The following is a 20,490-nucleotide window of genomic DNA, read 5'->3' on the forward strand; positions in this document are numbered from 1 at the left end:
ATGTCACTGAACTGTGCATGTAGAAATTTTTGAAATGGTGTATCTTTGGCTATGTGTATTTTCACCAAAAAAAAAGGTTGAGAAGTTAGAGGGTTGATATGTTGTGGGATTGTTAACCAATGTCATAAAACAACATGTGTACTACTGTTTCATGAGAAACTATTTGTTCTGTAAGCCTTCACCCGAAGTAAAATAAAAATAAATAGATAAATAAATAAATGTGAAAGGACTAAATGCCAGACATAATTGAAGTCAAGATAATGTAACCTGGAAAAAAGACAATTAAGAATGAGACAAGGACCCAACATACGTCTTCAAATATTTAGACAGCTGTAATTTAAAAATTAGCCACAAATAGCAACATGATATAGAAGAAGAATCCATGAGTACAAATTCTTGTGGACCGTAATATGGAAAAGATTATTCTAATGGACTTCCCAGAGAGAAAGCATATTTCCTCAAGAAATGGTTCGTTCACCAACATTAGAATGTTTGGTATATTTTTAAAAATTATTTTAAAAATAGATTTATGAATACTTCTTATGTCCCAAGCATTATGTTAACCCAGATATGAGAGTGAAGAAATAGACACTGCCACTGCTGCCATATAGATCATATCTGGTCTAGTTGGAAGGAGACATTAAATAAGTAATTAGACATTGTGATTACAAGCAATGAAGGAAATAAAGGATCTATAGAGAATGTATAACTATAGAGAGAATCAGTAGAGCGTTTATAACTTAGTTTAGAATGGAAGGTTAGGAAAAGCCCCTTTCAGGAGCTGGCTTGTAAGTACAAGGTTTGGATGATGAGTAGGAGTTAGCCAGATGAAGAATAAGGAAAAGGAAGAAGCAGGGGAGAACATTCTAGGCCAAGGGGAAAAACATGTGCAGTGGCCCTGGAGTAAAAAAGTGCTTGGTGCATTCAGAAGCTGAAAGAATACAGTGCGGCTGGGACCTAGTGGGTGAGGAGAGAAGAGGCAGCTTGGAGTCATAGGGCAGTGACCTTCGAAAACCTTGCTTTGGAATAGGGATTTTATCTAAGGGCAGTGGAGTGCCACTGAAGGTTTTTAACCACGGAAGTGACAGGATCACTTTTGCTACAGTGTAGAAAACAGGAGGTGAGAAGAGAAAGAATGGAAGGAACTGACAAGTTAGAGCCTGGTAAAGAGATGAATGTGACTTGAAATGTGGTGGTGGCATTGGGGGTGAGATAAGATGATGAACTGGAGAGGGACTAAGGGGGTGCAGTTCACAAGTCCTGGCACTAGACTATTGTAGAGAGTGAGAGTGAAGGAGGGAAAGGGATTACCAGTGACTCACAGAACTCTGGAATAAAACTAAGCAGATGAAAATACTACTTCCAGAAAAGGAGAACAGTGGAGGAGAAATTGATTTGGTTTGAGGAAGACTGAAAGTTCTGTTTTGAGCAAGTTAATTTTGAGATTCCCATGAAATATCTGCATATGACACAAAAAAGATATGTTAAGTAAGTGGTTGAATATCTGAGTCTGCTCTATCTATAGACCACCTGCAGTGGAATCACCTGGAACTTTTGGTTATCTGGCTCCACGCCAGGCCTAATTTTTAGAATCCTCAATACAGCATAGCCAATTGAATACCCTGAGGTTAGATACTGTGTTGAAAATTTAGTCATTACTAGATAGTTGGACTAGTTAAGCTTAAAGTTCTTGCCAACTTTGAGTGCCTATAATCTTATGAATAGAAAGATGGTCAGAGCAGGTATTAAGTCCATTATTACATCCTAGGGGTAATTATGCTGGGAAATACATGAAATACCTCTGAAGGAAGAGAACCACATCCAGTTCTCTCTATTTACATTGCCATGTTTGTGTCATAAGACCCTGCCACCTTGGCCACAAACTAGTTGATCCAAGAACTAGTTTTTAGCCAAAGGTAACAACCTAATGGTTCCAGTGGTCTATAGGTGGCCTTTCTTAAGGATACAGCCTAACTGAGGCACCACACAGGGGGTAACTAATTGATCAAATCAGATTTTGTCTTTGACAACAGAGGACGGAGGAAAAATAAACATAGAAAGACAGAAGCATATGGATAATTAGGAACACAAAAGTAGAGGAAGAATCTAGCAGAGAGAGAATATAAGAGAAACAGAAGCAGAGTTATCAAAAGTATGATAGTCAGTCATGGAATCTCCATAGACACTTCCAAATTCCCCGAGGGAACGAATTACTGGGCTGAGGGCTGAGGGGACTGTGGTCTCAAGGAACATCTAGTTCAATTGGCATTACATAGTTTATAAAGAAAATGTTCTACTTTCTACTTTGGTGAGTAGCATCTGGGATCTTAGAAGCTTGTGAGTGGCCATCTAAGATACTCTACATCTTACCCCATCTGGAGCAAGGGAGAATGAAGAAAACCAAAGATACAAGGGAAAGTTTAGTCCAGAGGACTAATGGACCACAACTACCACAGCCTCCACCAGACTGGGTCCAGCAAAACTAGGTGGTGCCTGGCTACCACCACGGACTGCTCTGACAGGGATCACAATAGAGGGTCCTGGACAGAGCTGGATAAAAAGGTAGAACAAAATTCCAACTCACAAAAAAAAAAAAAAAAGACCAGTCTTATTTGCCTGATGGAGACTGGAGAAACCCGAAGAGTATGTCTCCCGACACCCTTTTGCTCACTAATGAAGTCACTCTTGAGGTTCACCCTTCAGCCAAAGATTAGACAGGCCCATAAAACAAAACGACCCTAAAGGGGCACACGAGCCCAGGGGCAAGGACGAGAAGGCAAGAGGGGACAGGAAAGCTGGTAGTGGGGAATCCAAGGTCGAGAATGGGAGAGTGTTGACATGTCCTGGGATTGGTAACCAATGTCACAAAACAGTATGTGTACTAATTGTTTAATGAGAAAGTAGTTTGTTCTGTAAACCTTCATCTAAAGTAAAATAATAAAAAAAAAATGTATGATAGAAGAATAAGGCAATGTGACTAGATTCCCCAGTATATTTATTCAACAACTACTTATTGAGCGCCTGTATGTACCAGGCACTGGTGTAGGTGCTAAAAACCCATTGCTGTCGAGTCGATTCCAACTCATAGCCACCTATAGGACAGAGTAGAACTGCCTCACAGGGTTTCCAAGGAGTGCCTGGTGGATTCAAACTGCAGACCTTTTGGTTAGCAGCTGAGCTCTTAACCACTATGCCACTAGGTGCTAGAGATACTCAAATAAACAAAACTGTTGTCAGGGAAACCTTGTGCTAGATACATCATGATGAGTACTATGGAAAAAATAAGACAGTTTGAGGAGATGGATAGTGATGGTTGAGGGGGTCAGTTGCTATATTAAATAGGACAGGAAGGCTTCTCTGAAGAGGTAACTTCAGCTGAGCAGCCCATGAGGCCATGGTGAAAGAGCATTCTGGGCAGAGGAAATGGAAAGTGCAACTGTCCTGAAACTGAAGTGTGCTTGTCATGTTCAAAACATAGCAAGTAAGTTTATTTGGCTGGACCCCAGTGAGCAAGGGCAATCTGAAAGGAGGTGAGGGTGGAGGGGGAGAAAAGTCCCAGGTCATTCAGGAACTTATAAGCCAAGGAGAACTTTTAATTTTTTTCTGAATGTGATGGGAAGTCATTGAGGGTTTTGATCAGGAGGATGATAGGATTATATTTGTAAATCAGATAAATCACTCTGGTTTCTGTGCGGAGAATACATTGTAGAAGGGCAAGAGTGGAGCTACTTCAGCAGACCAGGCAAGAAATAATGGTAGGAGAAGAAAAGTGGTCAGATGAGAGATGTATTTTAAAATAAGAGCTAACGAGAGTAGACAATGGATTTGATAAAGAAGAAGGGTCAAGAGGTATGCAGAAGTTTTTGTTCTCAATGGCTGAGTACAATTTATTGACATGGAGAAAAATAGAAATAGAGCCAACAAGCTTAGTTTTGAACATATTAAATTTGAGAAGCCTAATAACATTCAAGTGAAGACATTCAGTAGGTAGTTGGCAATGGGAGTCTGAAGTTCAGGAGATATTTTAGGACTAGGGTTATGAATTTGAGAATCATCAGCATATCAGTCCTGAGAGTGTGCCCATTAAGATGGTCTCCTCAGCTTTATTTCCTCCCCTTTTACCTTTATAGAAAACCCTCATCACAAGAAGTAACTTGGGCATGTCCCTGTTTCCTGAAAACCTGGAGGAGTCATGAATATCACAGGAACTGAAAGAGGAGAAAAATAAATGAGTTTAGCAGATAAGATATTGGCCTGTCTATGGATAAATACACAACAATGGGGTTCAGCATCTCTTCCCCTCTTGCCACTTTGGAATCAGTACCTGGTAACTCCTCACAACCTAATAAGAGAGGGGAAGGGAGGATTCTGGCTAGCATTTTTCTTTTTTGTTGTTAACTAACCATTTACTCACTGAATCCTTCACGAGGCCCTACTTGACCTTTTTGCCACAGTGATTTTTTTTTTCAGAACCGTTAAATCACACCTGTTGCTGCTTTGCTGCACCAGTAAACTCTTTCACACTCAGTAATTGTGTGTTCCACTGCAATTTTAAGAATTCTACATTTCAGAGCAATTGTATTATTGTATTTAGCATCTCAATAACATTTCCTTTGCAGAGTCATCTTTCTTATGAATGAAACTTCTTAATGTGCTCACATCACATCACATGTTACCACTGCTTAATTTTATCTTGAAATATTAATTTCTAGCTTTCAGGGACAGGTAGGACAAATAAAATGTGGACTTAGCTTTCTCTTTTCTTTTATTACAAGCAGGAGATGTAGCTAGGTATTTACTGGTTATAAACGAGGACCTAAATGGTTTGTAATAACACCCTGAATGCCTCTTGAAAGAGTTACTATGCTTTCTCAAGCATTTAACTTGTGATCAAAAAGACTGTCATTGAATGACAATCTTGAAGGGCTTGACAGAAGCCAAGTTATATGTGAAAATGAACAATAGGACTAACTTCTCTTATTGTTAGTATGATGGTTAAGGTTATGTGTCAGCTTGGCTGGGCCATGATTCTCAGTGGTTTGGCAGTTATGTAATGTAGTTTGGAAGTTATGTAATGATGTAATTTAGCAGTTATGTAATGATGTAGTCATCCTCCATGATGTGATCTGATGTGATCAGCCAATCAGTTGTAAGGGGAGTTTCCTCGGGGGTGTGGCCTGCATCCAATATACATATGTGTGTTTTGGCAAAGCTCACTTGCTTGCTCTGGACCCTGCATCTAGCTCGTCATCATCCAACCTCTGGTTCTTGGGACTTGAGCCAGCTGCCTGCCGTATTGCCTGCCAATCTTGGGATTCATCAGCCTCTGCGGCTTGTGAGCCAGCAACCTACCATCTTACCTGATGATCTTGGATTTGTCGGCCTCTACAGCCTGTGAGTCAGCAGCTTGCTGTCTGAGCTGCCAATATTGGGTTCGTCAGCCCCTGCAGCAGCTACGTGAGTCAGGAGAAGCCCCCAGCCTGATGCCTGACCCATGGACTTGGGACTTGCCAGCATCTACAACTGCGACGGCCATTTTCTTGAGATAAATGTCTCTCTCTCTCTCTATATATATATATATATTATATATATATATATATACACACACACACACATATGTGCTTCACTGGCTTTTCTTCTCTAGAGAACCCAGCCTAAGATAGTTAGGACCACATTCTTACGATATTTGAGGGCTAAATATAAAAACCATGAGCCCTTGGGACCTTGATTTTAAGACTTTTCCTTTAAAAATAATACTATTATTCTCTGAGGACATGAAAACAGTATTACTTTATTTAGTTAAGCTAACTAAAAATAGAATGGGAAATCATTAAATGAGTGAACATATATCTTTCATGCCCAATCATGCCCAAATTGATGTGTCTTGAAAGTACAAAATCATTTACAATGGGGAGAAATATCTTGAAAATAATTACATTTATCTTCAGAGAGGGATGCTTAATAGTCTCACTTAACTGGAATGAACTACAATACTGATGATTGTATTATTTACTGCAGTCTTGTGAGTGAGCAAACGTGGTGTTTTATAGCTGCACAGGAAGGAAGATTAAAGTATTAATGTATCCATTTATATACCCCCTCTCTGAAAAGGCCCCAAAATCTAGAGAGAATACAGAGTGGAAAATTTCACTCCCAATTTAGACATCTCTCCAAACTCCAGAGGAAGCTGCTCAGCTGGCCACTCCTGCAGTTGAAGCTGAGTTGAACTACTGCATGATGAACCGCTGGGCCAATGGCCCAAGCGCCAGACTGGAACATGAGCTACTGGATTGGACAGATTCTGACTCATGTCAGGAACATTTTTGTGTGAGAAATAAAAGAAGCCTTCTCTGGAACTGATGTTGGTCAAAATACCAACACACTTAGATGTTCCTTTAGCAGTTCCAAATTTGGGGAAAAATTCTGAGAAAATGCCAGAATCTGAACTAGCATTCTTAGTTGTTTTTTCAACAGCTGTTAAATGTACAGATAATAGCTACTTGATTGGGTTTCTTAGAGCTTCTCTTAACACAAGGCAATGAGGCAATACTTTACATTAAATCTCTCCAAAATTCAAGTTACTCTGTTTTGCTTAAGACAAAAAAGAAAAGAAAATGACAATCATCTGCCAATACCAAAAAGAGTAATTAAGGCTTCTAGAAAAATCCCTTCAAAGAAAATATATGTGAGGAAGGGTAAAAGAAAAATCTTTGTTATCATTTTGGAAGCTCTGAATTTCCAGGCTGAGCTTCAGAGACATCCCTAGTTTCCCTTTTTCAACCACCAATTTTACTCTTGATAAAACTAAGATTTAATTGGAAAAAGCGTCTTACTAAATGTCACACAACTGTTGAGTTGTAGAGCTCACAAGATCTGGAGAACAGATCACCTACGAGCCATGAACTCCACACCCGTGACAACCTGAGGCTGTACCTGAACAGTACCTTTCATGGCGGGTGGTGTGTACACACTCTGCTTCCTTTGCTTAGGGGATGCGTTCTGTGACTGTGGACAAAAAGAAAAAAGTAAAAGCCTTATATCTGGATAAAAAGTACAATGCCACCAGACCTGCGAGGAAAATAAACACAGTGCCATGTTCCAGTTTCCCCTTGTCACATAATAGAATTCTAATCAATGAGAAGTTATATACTCCTTCAACAATATCACAGGCTCAAGAGATATATGAAGGTGTAGGGTCTGTATTATCATAAAACTCTTCATTGCAGTCTTGGAATTACTCTCTTTTATTTTCTTACCTAGTAACATTAGTTTATTTAAAAAAGAGAGAGAGGAAAAGAGGCCTCAGTCCTTTCCATATGAGAAAAAAAGATGAATGCCAGCAAAAAGTATACTCCAAAAGCTATGTTCGTGGGGTAATAATACATGCTCGTTCACTTGTTGAATTATCTGGAGGAATAAAGAGAGTCCTTGATAAGTAATGTCAATCTACAACCCTTTTGAGTTGACATGTTCAATATAATATTATTTACTTGGAATTACAATTTTGGGATAATATTATTTCTTATGTTCCAAAGATAAGTCTTTTCCTAACAAAAATCACTATTTAACACTCTGGACTAAGCACAGCGGATCTAGACGAAACCAAGAAAGGATTTTGCATTTTAAAATGATAAAATGGAGAAACATATTTCAGGGGCAAAACTACAGATGATATGAAACTATATATATTAGACAATAGATACAATACTGTTTAGCATAATAAATATTCTATATAGCCTATGGTTTATACCCTAAATCAGATTGTGACAAAGATTCCTTTTTTATTTTTATTTTTTAGAGCTGGCTTTTCCCCTGGGAGCTTTTGGAGGGTTCTTCAAAGACCCCTCCCCACCAAGACTTCTTTTAATAGTGTGTGGGTTTATATTTCAAGGTGGGAAGGGTAAGGGTTTCAATCAGCGAATTTTAGCATTCTGGGACAATAATTTTTGCTCTGAAAAGTAAAGTGTACCTAGTTAGAGGATACTTATTAGAGATTTTTCTAGGCTTTCCATGCATATTGGAAATATCATAGGGTAAAAAGTCTGAAAGAAACTAGAAGCCAGTCACAAAATTGAAAATAGGCATCTTTACCTGTACATGCTAAAGCTTGTTGTTGTTAGTTGCTATCAAGTCGATTTGGACTCACAGTGACCCTATGTGTACAGAGTAGAATTGCTCCATAGGATTTTCAAGGCTGTGACCTTTTGGAAGGAGAACGCCAGGCCTGTCTTCCACGGTGCCTCTGGGTGGGTTTGAACCACCAACCTTTCAGCTAGTCGTTGAACGCTTAATCATTTGCACCACCCAAGGACTCCTATGCTAAAGCTTAATTGCCTTCAAAGGTATCATCAAGATGATGATATTTTACATGACGCAATAGTGACTATTGAAAAGTAAAAAAAAAATTTAAAATTTCAGCCAGTTTCTAAATCCATATCAAAAAAGCAAATAGCATGAGCCATTTTTCTCTTGAATTGAATGTTTTGATACCAGTCTGTTATGCACGGGTGCAGACAGGGCTGCTCTGCATCAACAATGTTAACCACGTAGATGGTTGCTATTACTCTTGCACCTCTGCTGTATTCAGTCACATCTGGTTGGCTTTAAGGGGTAGTCACTGCCAGTGTTTCTAATATATTTATTGCTATACACATATACAAAGACAGTGAAAAATTAATTCTACAGGAAAGTTTTTCGTTTAGGAATATTAACTAATAAATACTACTCTGTATTTTGGTAAGAGTTTAGTTTTCAAATTTACTATTTTAGAACAACCTTATGAAATACTATTTTGTGTTTTGTCCTTCCACATTTTTTTATTTAAGTACTGCTGTATGTCTACTCATGCAGCAAAGGAATTGACTATTGAGTCCTCACAGCCTCCTAGTCAATATTTGTTCCATTTTTTGTCTCACATTTGCTCACTTCCTCATATTTTATGTATTCTATATTATCAGCTCCCCTAGCCTCCCCTGATTCTTGTTTTCTATCTGAACTCCTATGTGTATGCAGGAGGGGAGGGGCAGTTTTCAGACTAGCTGCTGAATTGGAATTTCAGTACATTTCTTGGAGAATTTGTTACATCTTTTACTCAAGTTTTAGAAGATCTCAGTTCCCCTAAACTCTTCCCTCAGGGTCTGCTGTTGGCATCACACACCAAAAGATCCTTTAAGAGGTGCTTACCACTCCCTCCCTCCATCTTCTAGCTCCAGGATTCCAGTATTGCTTGGCCCCGGCCTGTGGTATCATACGCAATCAGTCACAAAATTGAAATCATTAATACTCTATCTTGCCACTAAAGGTAATGCTTTATTTTTGTTCAAAAAACTTCCAAAAAGAAAAAAGAGCCTTATTTTAGATTTATGAAAGCAGATTATTTGTATTAACATCTTAAAATATCTAATGTTTTCTGCCCTTTTAGAAGTTTTGGCAGGGGTTGTTAGCACTTCATAGTTAGAGAATTAAGGTAATTTAAAGGGAGTATTTTAATGACATTCATTTTACTATTTGTTCAGTCAAGAAAAGCAAAGTAAATATATTTTACATCTCAGTTATATTTATATCATAGTATACATCACATTGAATAAAGCTAATTATGTTTTGAACTGAGCACATATTTATTCAAAATATAAGAAAACTTACTTCCCCCTGTGTGTTGGTCACCCTCTTGTCATCTATTTCTGAAAGAGAAGTAGGTATAATTTATTAGAAAGGTAATATTCCTTTTTATAATATGTACATTAACATTTTCAACAACAGATCAAAATTATTTAATAATTGCCTTAAAAAAAATTAAAAAAACCCATTGCCATCAAGTCGATTCCGACTCATAGCAACCCTATAGGACAGAATAGAACTGCCCCAATAGGGTTTCCAAAGAGCGGCTGGTGGATTTGAACTGCCGACTTTTTGGTTAGCAGCTCTAGCTCTTAACTACTGTGTTACCAGGGATCCAATAATTGCCTTATATAAGCATAATTGCCTATGCTTATATAACGTCTATGGCTTAGTCTAACAGCTGAAAGGGAGTGTGGGAAGTGGGAGGTGGCTTTCAGGGCTTCCAACAGATTCCTTCTGGTCCGCACCCCTGCTGTTAGTTTGCATTTCTAACAAATTTCCAGGCCATGGTAATGCTGCTGTTTAGGAACCAATTCTGAGCAGCCGAGCTCTTAACCACTGTGCCACCAGGGCTCCTGTAGAGCAGTGGTTCTCAAAATTTATTATACATAAGAATCCCCTGGGGATCTTGTTAAAATGTAGATTCTGATTCAGTATATCTGGGGTAGAAATGTAAATTCTCAGCAGAGGTTTGAACCAGAACAAACCTGTTCGAAGCCCTGATGGTTTTCTTCTGAGATAATCTTCCAATAAAGGTTAAAAAAGGGCAATAAAAAAATTACTCCTGCTGGAATCCCAGATTCCCCACATTCCAGTATTCCAGAAAGAGGGTTGGGGAAATGGCTTTTGGAAGAACTGTTGGTGTCATCAACCTCATACTGCTAAGGCATAAGCAACCTCCTCCCCTCATTGATCTTACTGCCGCTCCTGCCACCACCTACTGACTGCAGCCTCTGTCAAATTTCTCCAAGTTTGCCACTAACCTGAACAAACCTTTTCCACTCAAACCAAACACCATGACTCTAAGGAAGGCAACATCTTTTGTCTATACGCCCCTGGAGAGAATCAGTCACTCTGTGAAAATATTACTTATGACAGTGCTAGGGCAACTTCTACACAGTCTGTATAAAAAGAGTTGTGGGGGTTGGGAGGAGAGGAAGAGGTGCCGTTCCGAAAAGGAAGAATGTTCTGGGCTGGACCTCCTTCCTTCCTCTTCACCTTTATTGCGTAGATGCAATGATTCTGCCTCTTGACTCTTAATTGGATAAACCTTTCCTGGTTCTTGGAGTCCCCCGGGTGGTGTAACTAGATAACATGCTCAGCTGCTAACTAAAAGTTGGCAGTTTAAGCCCACCCAGTGGTGCCTCAGAAGAAAGGCCTAGTGATGTATTTTCAAAAACTTAGCTACTGAAAAACCTATGGAGCATGGTTCTACTCTGACACACATGAGGTCATCGTTGAGTCGAGGTCATGGTAACTTGGAGTCGACTCAACAGCTACTGTTTTCCTGATTCTTGTGTCAGTCCCAGAATTGACAGACTGAGCCCACGATTCATAAATTGAATGAGGAGTTCATCAAAGAATATCTGCTTGAAGACAATGATAGAGATATATATTTAGTGACCTGAAAAGATGTACTATATAAGTGAAAAAGATCTCAAAACTATATGTATGGCTTTTTACGTTATGAAAGATAGATGTATACAGAGAGATGATAGAAAGATGCATATACATTCACACAAGGATATACCAGAACGTTGAACATAGTTATCTCTGGATGACTGGATAACACATTCTGTTTTATCTCTATTTGAATTGTTTTGTTTTTCTTTTTATAATGAACATGTATTACTTTTGTAATAAAGAACTTCACATGGGTGTGTATGTGTATGTATATGTAGAAAGATAGGTAGATAGATATAGACATAGGTATATACATCTACACACACACACACACATATATATATATAGAGAGACACAAAATACAATTTATTTATAAATTAAACCATGTCTAAATTTACTATTTCATACAGTAAGAGCTCAAAATAGCCAAGCAATTAGAATGAATGGTGTATGGAATTATGGTGTATTCTAGTCTGATATCTTGGCTACTAGATTTTAAAAAGTTATGGGAATTTCTAATGAGTTCTACCTCCCTTGTTTATGGGAGGGCAGGCAAGAAACTATTGGTTGCACACAGCAAACACAAGTGTGAGATGCAATCAGCTGGAAGTATCTGGATCATTATCAGGCAGCCATGAATGTACTGAACAGTTCTAGCAGTGCAAAACCTTTAGCCATCACCTTTTAATTAATGTCAAATACAAGCTACTGTAACAATGCATGTATTGTGATCCACTGGATTGTTAAATGCCGATGGGGTTTCCTAATGTTTTGTTTATGCCTTAGGTCTTTTCAAAAATCAACCCAGGACTTATAACCTACTGTCTTAGGAACAAAATGGGGTCCAATCATTCAGCTTTGCACTTTTCATACTGACTACAATACACACTAAAATAGTATCTTCCCAAGGCAACTGTGTGGACTTTACTCATTCCTCAATTCAGTGAAAACAGTATTTATTCTTTTTGAGTTATGGTGACATAAATCAACTATTTATGTCATAAAGACAACGATTGAAAGAATTTAGTATTATGTTCTTATCTTGAAATTAGGGAATGAAAATTAAATGACTTTCAAGTTAAAATGACTCAGAGAAAAGCAGAGGGCAAGCCAAGACTAGGTCGTGGCTTTCTTGAAATCTACTGATTTAAATATATTTCTGTTTCCCTCAATAGACTGTTACTAATTTGGGGAGGTTGATATTCTCTGCCTCCCAAGCACGTCACATAAATACACCCCCATACACGCACACTTACTCCACAAGCTCATGGCATCCACATGCTGTAGGAGGACAAACAGACACAGGCACAATGTTTTCTCTGATTAGCATCAAGCAGGCTAAAACTGAAGGAGGAGTCCGAAAAAATATATGCATATTTTCCATCCCTCTATTCTGCACAAAAACATTAAATGGAATTTACTATGTCTCCACATTTTCTTCAAGTTCCCAAATTGTGACCCACGGGCAACCCCAGAAACATTTAGAAAAGCTGGATCCCTCATGAAATGTAAATATATATCCGTGCCTCCAAATATCACTTAGCTTTATCATTAAACCAGAAAAAATACTATATTGGAGAAGGGTTGAACACAATCAATAAACACATGAGAAGATTGTTAACTGATTCTCAATGACCAAAGCCCCCAAATTTTCTGAAAGAGGCTGTGTCCCTATTCTAGCTTTATCTTATCTATATTTTTCTTTCTCTCAAGGAGTGTTTGGTTTAAAAGAAAAATTTCCTGCTTTGGGGAAAAGTATAAAAGTATCTGGTCATAACATTTTGAAGAATATTGCCATCATTTCAGATGGAGATAGGGACAGAGATGTTCTAAAATGGTTTGAGTATTGATTAGTTAGAATGCTCTTGAGATATTTAAGCTTATGAAAGGAGCAGGACAAACTCAAGATCCATGTGGATATGCACAAAAACTGCAAATACCCATGTCTTATTGCCTTAGAATATGAATGAGATTTCATCACATTTTGGAAAAACTATCAGTGATAAAAAAAATTAACTGCATATAAAGATAAAAATCTAAGACAGAAGAAAGCAGGGAAGACCATGGTCAAAGAATAAAGAAAAGTTTCTGAACTGTAACAAAGTAAACACTACAATAACTAAGAAATGGGCACGATGTAAAGAGGTAGAAAAATGAGAAAAGGCAAGAGATTCATGATTGGAGCAGCTAGCAGAGAGATCTTAGTCTTGGAAACAGCAGTGGAGAGCACACATAATTTCTAACACGATTCTTCCACTTAGTTGTCATGACCCAGGCAAGTCACTTAACCTTCCTGAACTTCATATTTTTTCCTAAGTGTAAGATAGGAAAGGGGAAGCATAGTAATTCTTACCCTGCCTTCCTCACAAACTTATTTTGAGGATTAAAAATCAGAAAAGCAAGAGCATAACTCTCCACTCCTTAAATATAGTCTGCATAGTTACTTCTTTCCAAATAGTATAGGATGGGAAGTGGGAGAAGAGAGAGTAACTTTACAGTGGAGAAACCTGACCAACACTACCTCAGATAAGTCATCAAAGTCAACATCAACAGTCGTATATCATTGATGGTATGTACCCTTGATATGATGTGATCAAAATGGCACTTGACCTCAGTGATCTTCCTCCTCAAAACTCATAATCCCTGTCTAATCATGAGAAAACATCAGACAAATTCCATTAGAAGGACATTCTAATGTATGTACTCCTCAAAATTGTCAAGGTCATTAAAAACAAGGGAAGTCTGAGAAAATGTCACCACCAAAATGAGCCTAAGGAGACATGACAACTAAATGTAACTTAGTATGCTGGAACAAAAAAAGGAGATTAGGTAAAAACTAAACAAATATCAAACTGTGGGACTTTAGTCAATAATATAGTATCAGTATTGGTTCATTAACTGTAACAAATGTACCACACTAATGTAAGATGTTAATAATAAGAGAAACTGTGTGTGAGGAGGGGGGTATATGAGACTCTATCTGATCAATTTTTTTTTTTTTGTAAATCTAAAACTGTTCTTTTAAAAAATGTCAATTAATAAAGAAATTAAAATACAATTAACAACTAAAAATCTCTCCATGAATATGTGTTTATTATTTCTGTCAGGAGTCTGTGTGATTTGAAGGACACTAGAGAATCATTATTAGCAAATAGTTATGGTAACTGAAAACAAGATCATGACCAAAAATATAATTAAAAAAAAACGTTATGTGGGGTCAGCTGAAGTCCAAGTGATATTGTTGAAAGCTGACGTTAGTGGAAAAAATGAGGAATTAAATGATTTTCAAATAACTCTAATGATAATGAGACCTTATTACTTTGATTTGTTTACTGATTGAATGTGGAAAAAGAACAAAGCATAAAAGAGAGTACCAATAGTTCCTGTTTGATTATACATATCCCCTGGTTAACTCTTCTCCTCTCCTAGCCAATGCTACCATCCCTCAACATTCTGTTCAAATAGCAGCTCCTTTGGGAAACCTTTCCCAAATCACACCTTTCCCACCCCCAACTAGAAGTCATCTCCAGCACCTCTGAACACCCACAACACTTTCATAGTACTCATTACTTTATGCCCTGTATTATGGGCATTAATGCTTTATCTCCCCAGAAAACCTGTAAAGGACTGGGGATTAGCATCCATAGTTTTATTTTCCACAGCTCTTAACAGAATAGCATAGCTGACACATAATAACATTTTGTCAAATAAATATATCTCAATACCTTATGTTTTATAAAAACAAACAATGTGATTGTTGCTTCTCTATATTTACAAACATAATAGTAGGAGAGTTACTTGCTCATAATAGGTGCTCAGTAAATGCCTTTAACAAATGAGTATTTGATTTGTAAACTCATTCAAGGCAAAGGCTCTAATTTCTATTTCTTTAAATCCCCGTACTCAGTCCAAGGCAATGCTGCAGGCCCTCAAATTCTTATAAATACTGCCTCAAAGAGAAGGTTGGAGGAAAAACAAGACTGTATGACTTTGCTCTGTTGATTTTTAGAGAGTGGGACAAGATCTGGGTCAAGGACAATATACCATAAGAAAATTTAAAAATAAGTGAAAAGTCAAATTTAATACATTCTTTTATAGAAATCAACCTCAGATGATAACTAAACCATGGAAATGAATGATTTATACAGGATAGTGACTGCCAAAGAGCAGTAACCCATATATAGAATGCTTTGGTCAGGAGAGACACAATTACTTAGAATAAAACCAAAACAGATTTTTGATGAGTTTTGATAACAGCGGGTCACTTGGGTCCTTATTTTGGACAGTTATTTTGGAAATGTGAGGACAAAAGTTAGTTTAGAGGATAGTATACAAACCATAACTCACAATGCACAAACACCAGAAGAGAAACTAAATAATTGGGAGCACCTAAAAATCAAACACTTGTGCTCATCAAAAGACTTCACTAAAGGAGTGAAAAGAGAATCTACAGACTGGGAAAAAAATTTTGGCTACGACATATCCAATAAGGGTCTAATCTCCAAAATCTACAAGCTACCGCAACACTTCAATAACAAAAAGACAAATAATCCAATTAAAAAATGGGCAAAGGATATGAACAGACACTTCACCAAAGAAGACATTCAGGCAGCTAACAGACACATGAGGAAATACTCACAATCATTAGCCATTAAAGAGATGCAAATCAAAACTACAATGAGATACCATCTCACCTCAACAAGGCTGGCACTAATACAAAAAATACAAAATAACAAATATTGGGGGAGGTTGTGGAGAGATTGAAACTCTTATGCACTGCTGGTGGGAATGTAAAAGGGTACAACCATTTTGGAAAAATGATATGGTGCTTCCTTAAAAAGCTAGAAATAGAAATAGCATATGATCCGGCAATCATAGGTATATACCTGAGAGAAATAAGAGCCATCACATGAATAGACATATGCACACCCACGTTCACTGCAGCACTATTCACCACAGAAAAAAGATGGAAACAACCTAGGTTCCAACAGATGAATGGATAAAAAATTATGGTACATGCACACAATTGAATACTATGCAACGATAAAGACCAATGATGAATCCACAAAACATCTCACAACATGGATGAATCTGGAGGGCATTATGCTGAGTGAAGTAAGTCAGTCACAAAAGGACAAATATTATATGAGAACACTATTATAAGAACTCAAGAAAAGGTTTAAACACAGAAAAAAACATTCTTTGATAGTCATGAGAGAGGGGAGTGAGGGGGAGGGGAAATCACTAACTAGATAGTAGACAAGGATCAAATTTGGTGGAGCAAAGGACAACACACAATACAGGAGAAGTCAGCACAATTGGATCAAAGCAAAACAAAGAAGTTTCCTGGACACATCCAAACACTCTGAGGGACAGAGTAGCTGGGGCAGGGCCTGGAGACCATGGTTTCGGGGGACATCTAGGTCAGTTGGTATAACATAGTTTATTAGGAAAATGTTCTACATTCCACTTTGGTGAGTGGCATCTGGGGTCTTAAAAGCTTGTGAGCAGCCATCTAAAATATATCAATTGGTCCTATCCCACATGGAGCAAAGGAGAATGAAGAAAATCAAAGACACAAGGAAAATATACTAGACCAAAGGACTAAAGGACCAATTGAACCAGAGACTCCACCAACCTGAGACCAGAAGAACTAGACGGTGCCTGGCTACCACCAATGACTGCCCTGACAGGGAACACAACAGAGATCCAGACAGAGCATGAGAAAAATATAGACCAGAACTCAATTTCACGTAAAAAGACCAGACTTAATGGTCTGACAGAGACTGGAAAACCCCCAAAACTATGGCCCCGGACAGACTGTTAACCCAGAACTGAAACCATTTCCAAGGTCCACTTTTCAAAGAAAGATTAGACAGGACTATAAATCAAAAAATAATACCAGTCAGGAATGTGCTTCATGGTTCAATCAGATATGGGAGACCAAAAGGGCAGCTCCCGCCCAAAAGCGGGATGAGAAGGCAGGAAGGCACAAGAACTGGTTGAATGGACACAGGGGGCCCGCAGTGGGGCGGCGGGTGGGGGGGAAGTGTGCTGTCACATTGTGGGGACTGCAACTAATGTCACAAAACAATATGTGTATAAATTTTTGAATGTGAAATTAACTTGAGCTGTAAACTTTCACCTAAGTCATAATAAAGAAAGAAAGAAGCAAGAAAAAAAAAGTTTAGAGGAAATTGGAGGGCTTCCAGTAAAAACAGTGTTGTAAGTTTATGCTTTGAAGACTTCTCTGCTCAAAAGTAATAGCAATGCCGGATAAAATATATAAAGAGATGAATAAAAAGATACCCACAGTCTAAAATGAGTCAAAGTGCAATAAGCAGGGGACAAACTGTGTGTCAGGAAGATGTTAGATCTAGAAGCAGTCAGAAGCTGCTGAGAGCTCTGATTCCTGGATGAATACATTGTCTCCACGTGAGACAAGGCAGAGAAGCCAGGCTCATTGCCTAGAACCAGGAGCAGGACTCTCTCACCTATGAAAGCATGCTGAGAAAAGGCATAGATATGTGTATCCAGGGAGGCTGGATAAAGCAGACAATTGGCCTGACTGCATCTGCTTTATTTCTAATACCACCATGGAACCAGAGCCCTGAAGTCCGAGTTAAGATCTGATCCTAGATTAAAAAACTGGAGGATTTAATGGAGAAAAACATAAGAACATTAACAGAGGGGGAAAAACTCCTACTCATGTTGAGTTGAAAATTAAAATTTCAAAACACAAGAGGGAAAGAAACACTTAAGAATGATTGCCTACAAAGTAATTGGAAGATGAATTTCCTCCAGAAGAAATGAAAATATTTCACAAATTTGGAAATGTCTTTAAAATCAGTATATTTGGGACTCGTTAAGGGATAAAAACAGAAAGTATATCCATTTTTTAGAAATCAAGAAATGTTGAAACAAAAATAGGCAAAAGTGAAACAAAAACAGGTGGATATAAAAAGAAACAAATAGAAATATAAAATACATTCATGGAAATAAAATACTCAATAGAGGTGAAAAACTCTAGGCTGGGTTAAGTACAACAAAACCTTGAACAGTGTATGCAAAACAAACACAAGAATTCTCTCGAAGTAGACAGACCAGGTAGGGACTTCAGCACCTGAGGAACAGCAGGGCGGTGAGTTCCTTGTGTTTTTCCCCCCTCATATATTGTGGGTGCTAGAGAAGTTGGCAACCCAGAAACACTAACAGGAACAAACAAACAAAAAAGCAGTATGATAAATTCAGTTCGCTTGGTTTTTCTTCCTTGTAGCAGTTGCCATAAAAACCATGATTTAATCTGTTGGTTGTCAAGTGGCTTTGTTGGAATAATAGACTAGGAAATAATGGATTCTTTCATTCCCAGTGTCACTACCAAAGTTAAGGATCAGGAATGAATGCTGAAATGGCCCCTTGTAAGTATCTCTTTGCTATTCATATTGAGGTCTCAATTGGATTTTTTGTGGATATAAAAAATCTATTTCTATAATCTATGAAATATCTATTAGTCTCTATAGGTGTACTTAAGATTGTCACACACTTTCCTCATGCTTTAACTTGGACACATTAAAGCCAACTTTGGGAAACAGTTGTAAAGTCAAGTGAGAAAAATTCTAAAATTTAGAAGAACTTTGTTTATGGAACAACAATGTTCTAGTTGACCAACTCCCTAAGCTCCACCAAACTCTCAGCTTGTGTAAGCTTAATTCATATAATAAATTAATTGTTTATGCCACATTAACAGAAACCTGAGTTAAAATTGTTCAAAAAATTCTTGATTGCTTGACAATTTTTTTTATTATATGTGGAATTAAGCATTCCACCTGGCAACTTATAGCACTTTCCATAAATTGTTATGCTTTTATTAATAATTGAAAAAATTATTGCCTTCATCTTATAAGAAGCAATCTAAGACAGTGCCTGTGCTGAGGGATATTTCTCAAGACAGTGACTGCAAGAGCAGGGGTGATTGATGCTTTCACACTTAAACAGTAATTATTCAAAGCCATCCCTTAAAACTAGTCCCAGGAAAGAGATCACACTAATTTCCTGAATTAGCTTGAACTATAAAAGGAAAAAAAAGGTTAAAATTTTCATTTATATTGCCAACATTTTTGTTAGATACAGTGTCAATACCTTTTAACTTCTACCAAATGTATCATTTAAAAATCATCAATGTACAATTGATGCTTTATAATGTTTTCAAAAATATAAAAAAAACATTTATTATGAACCTTTGTATTATCACATTTAAAAATGAGTTTTATAAGATATTAACCATTAATCTCCACTAAATTTAAAATATTTTATATGCACCTTTATATCCCAAATCAAATGGTTTAAATGTTTTCAGAGCATGGGAATACATATGGAGAGGCCATTATTTAGCTAGCCATCACAATTCACTCCTAGGTGCTAGTCAAATTTTTTGATTAAAAATATTTCCAAGTGTTTTCTAAGGCACTGAGACTCATCTAGTATAACTGTCAGAATTCCACATGCTTTCACACTAAAGTTTGAATTGAAAAATAGAGGCCAGGGAAGTTCACAAACATGGTGACAAAATAATTTCTTGACTAGTTTTTATTTTTTTAAATGTCCATCGATGGAAATATTACCACTGGTGTGGAGGTAATTACATTGCATTGCAGGAAAAACCATGGCAAACCCTTGTAAATATTGTCACTTCCTCTGTATAGCTCTGCGCTAAGAAAATCCCTCATGAAACTACAATGTTCCAGCTGCCATGGTCAGTATTACTAGAGGCTGACTGTTCGCCTCTTCACCTCAATTAATCTAATAAACCAACCAAAACCAAACTCATTGCCTTTAAGTCGACTCCGACTCATAGCAACCCTATAGGACAGAGTAGAACTGCCCCATAGGGTTTCCAAGGAGCGGCTGGTGGATTCAAACAGCTGATCTTTTGCTTAGCAGCCAAATGCTTAGCCACTGCGACACCAGGGCTCCAATTAATCTAATACTGATAAGAAAGTCCATACTTGGCAGTTTCACAGACATCACACACTAGCCAGTGCCTAAATTATTGTCCTTTCCTTCAAGAGGCATTAATGACATGCTATGCACAGAAAATATTAATAAAATCAGAGAATAAAAGTCTCAATCATGCATATACTCTCTCCCCATGTCTTTTTCTATCCTGTTAAGCTACTGCTAAAATAAAGTGCTGCACCCTTCCTCATCACTTTCCTCAGTAAAATCCAATGTATTCAGCCAGGATAGGTT

General features: G+C 37.6%; 1 protein-coding gene across 2 annotated transcripts in view; it reads right to left on the reverse strand.

Moving 5' to 3' along the window:
- The window catches only part of PPP1R1C (protein phosphatase 1 regulatory inhibitor subunit 1C), a 156,094-nt gene that overhangs the window by 59,245 nt on the left and 76,359 nt on the right, over positions 1 to 20,490 (reverse strand). For both annotated transcript variants that reach the window (XM_004375449.2, XM_004375448.1), the window contains exons 3-4: positions 9,643 to 9,680; positions 6,945 to 7,005 (exon numbers count right to left, since the gene is read on the reverse strand). In XM_004375449.2, the coding sequence (XP_004375506.1) occupies positions 6,945 to 7,005; positions 9,643 to 9,680 (99 nt within the window). The remainder of the gene's footprint in view (positions 1 to 6,944; positions 7,006 to 9,642; positions 9,681 to 20,490) is intronic.

The sequence above is a fragment of the Trichechus manatus genome, unplaced genomic scaffold (genome assembly GCF_000243295.1).
Source record: "Trichechus manatus latirostris isolate Lorelei unplaced genomic scaffold, TriManLat1.0 scaffold00037, whole genome shotgun sequence".
Classification (NCBI taxonomy): Eukaryota; Metazoa; Chordata; class Mammalia; order Sirenia; family Trichechidae; genus Trichechus; species Trichechus manatus.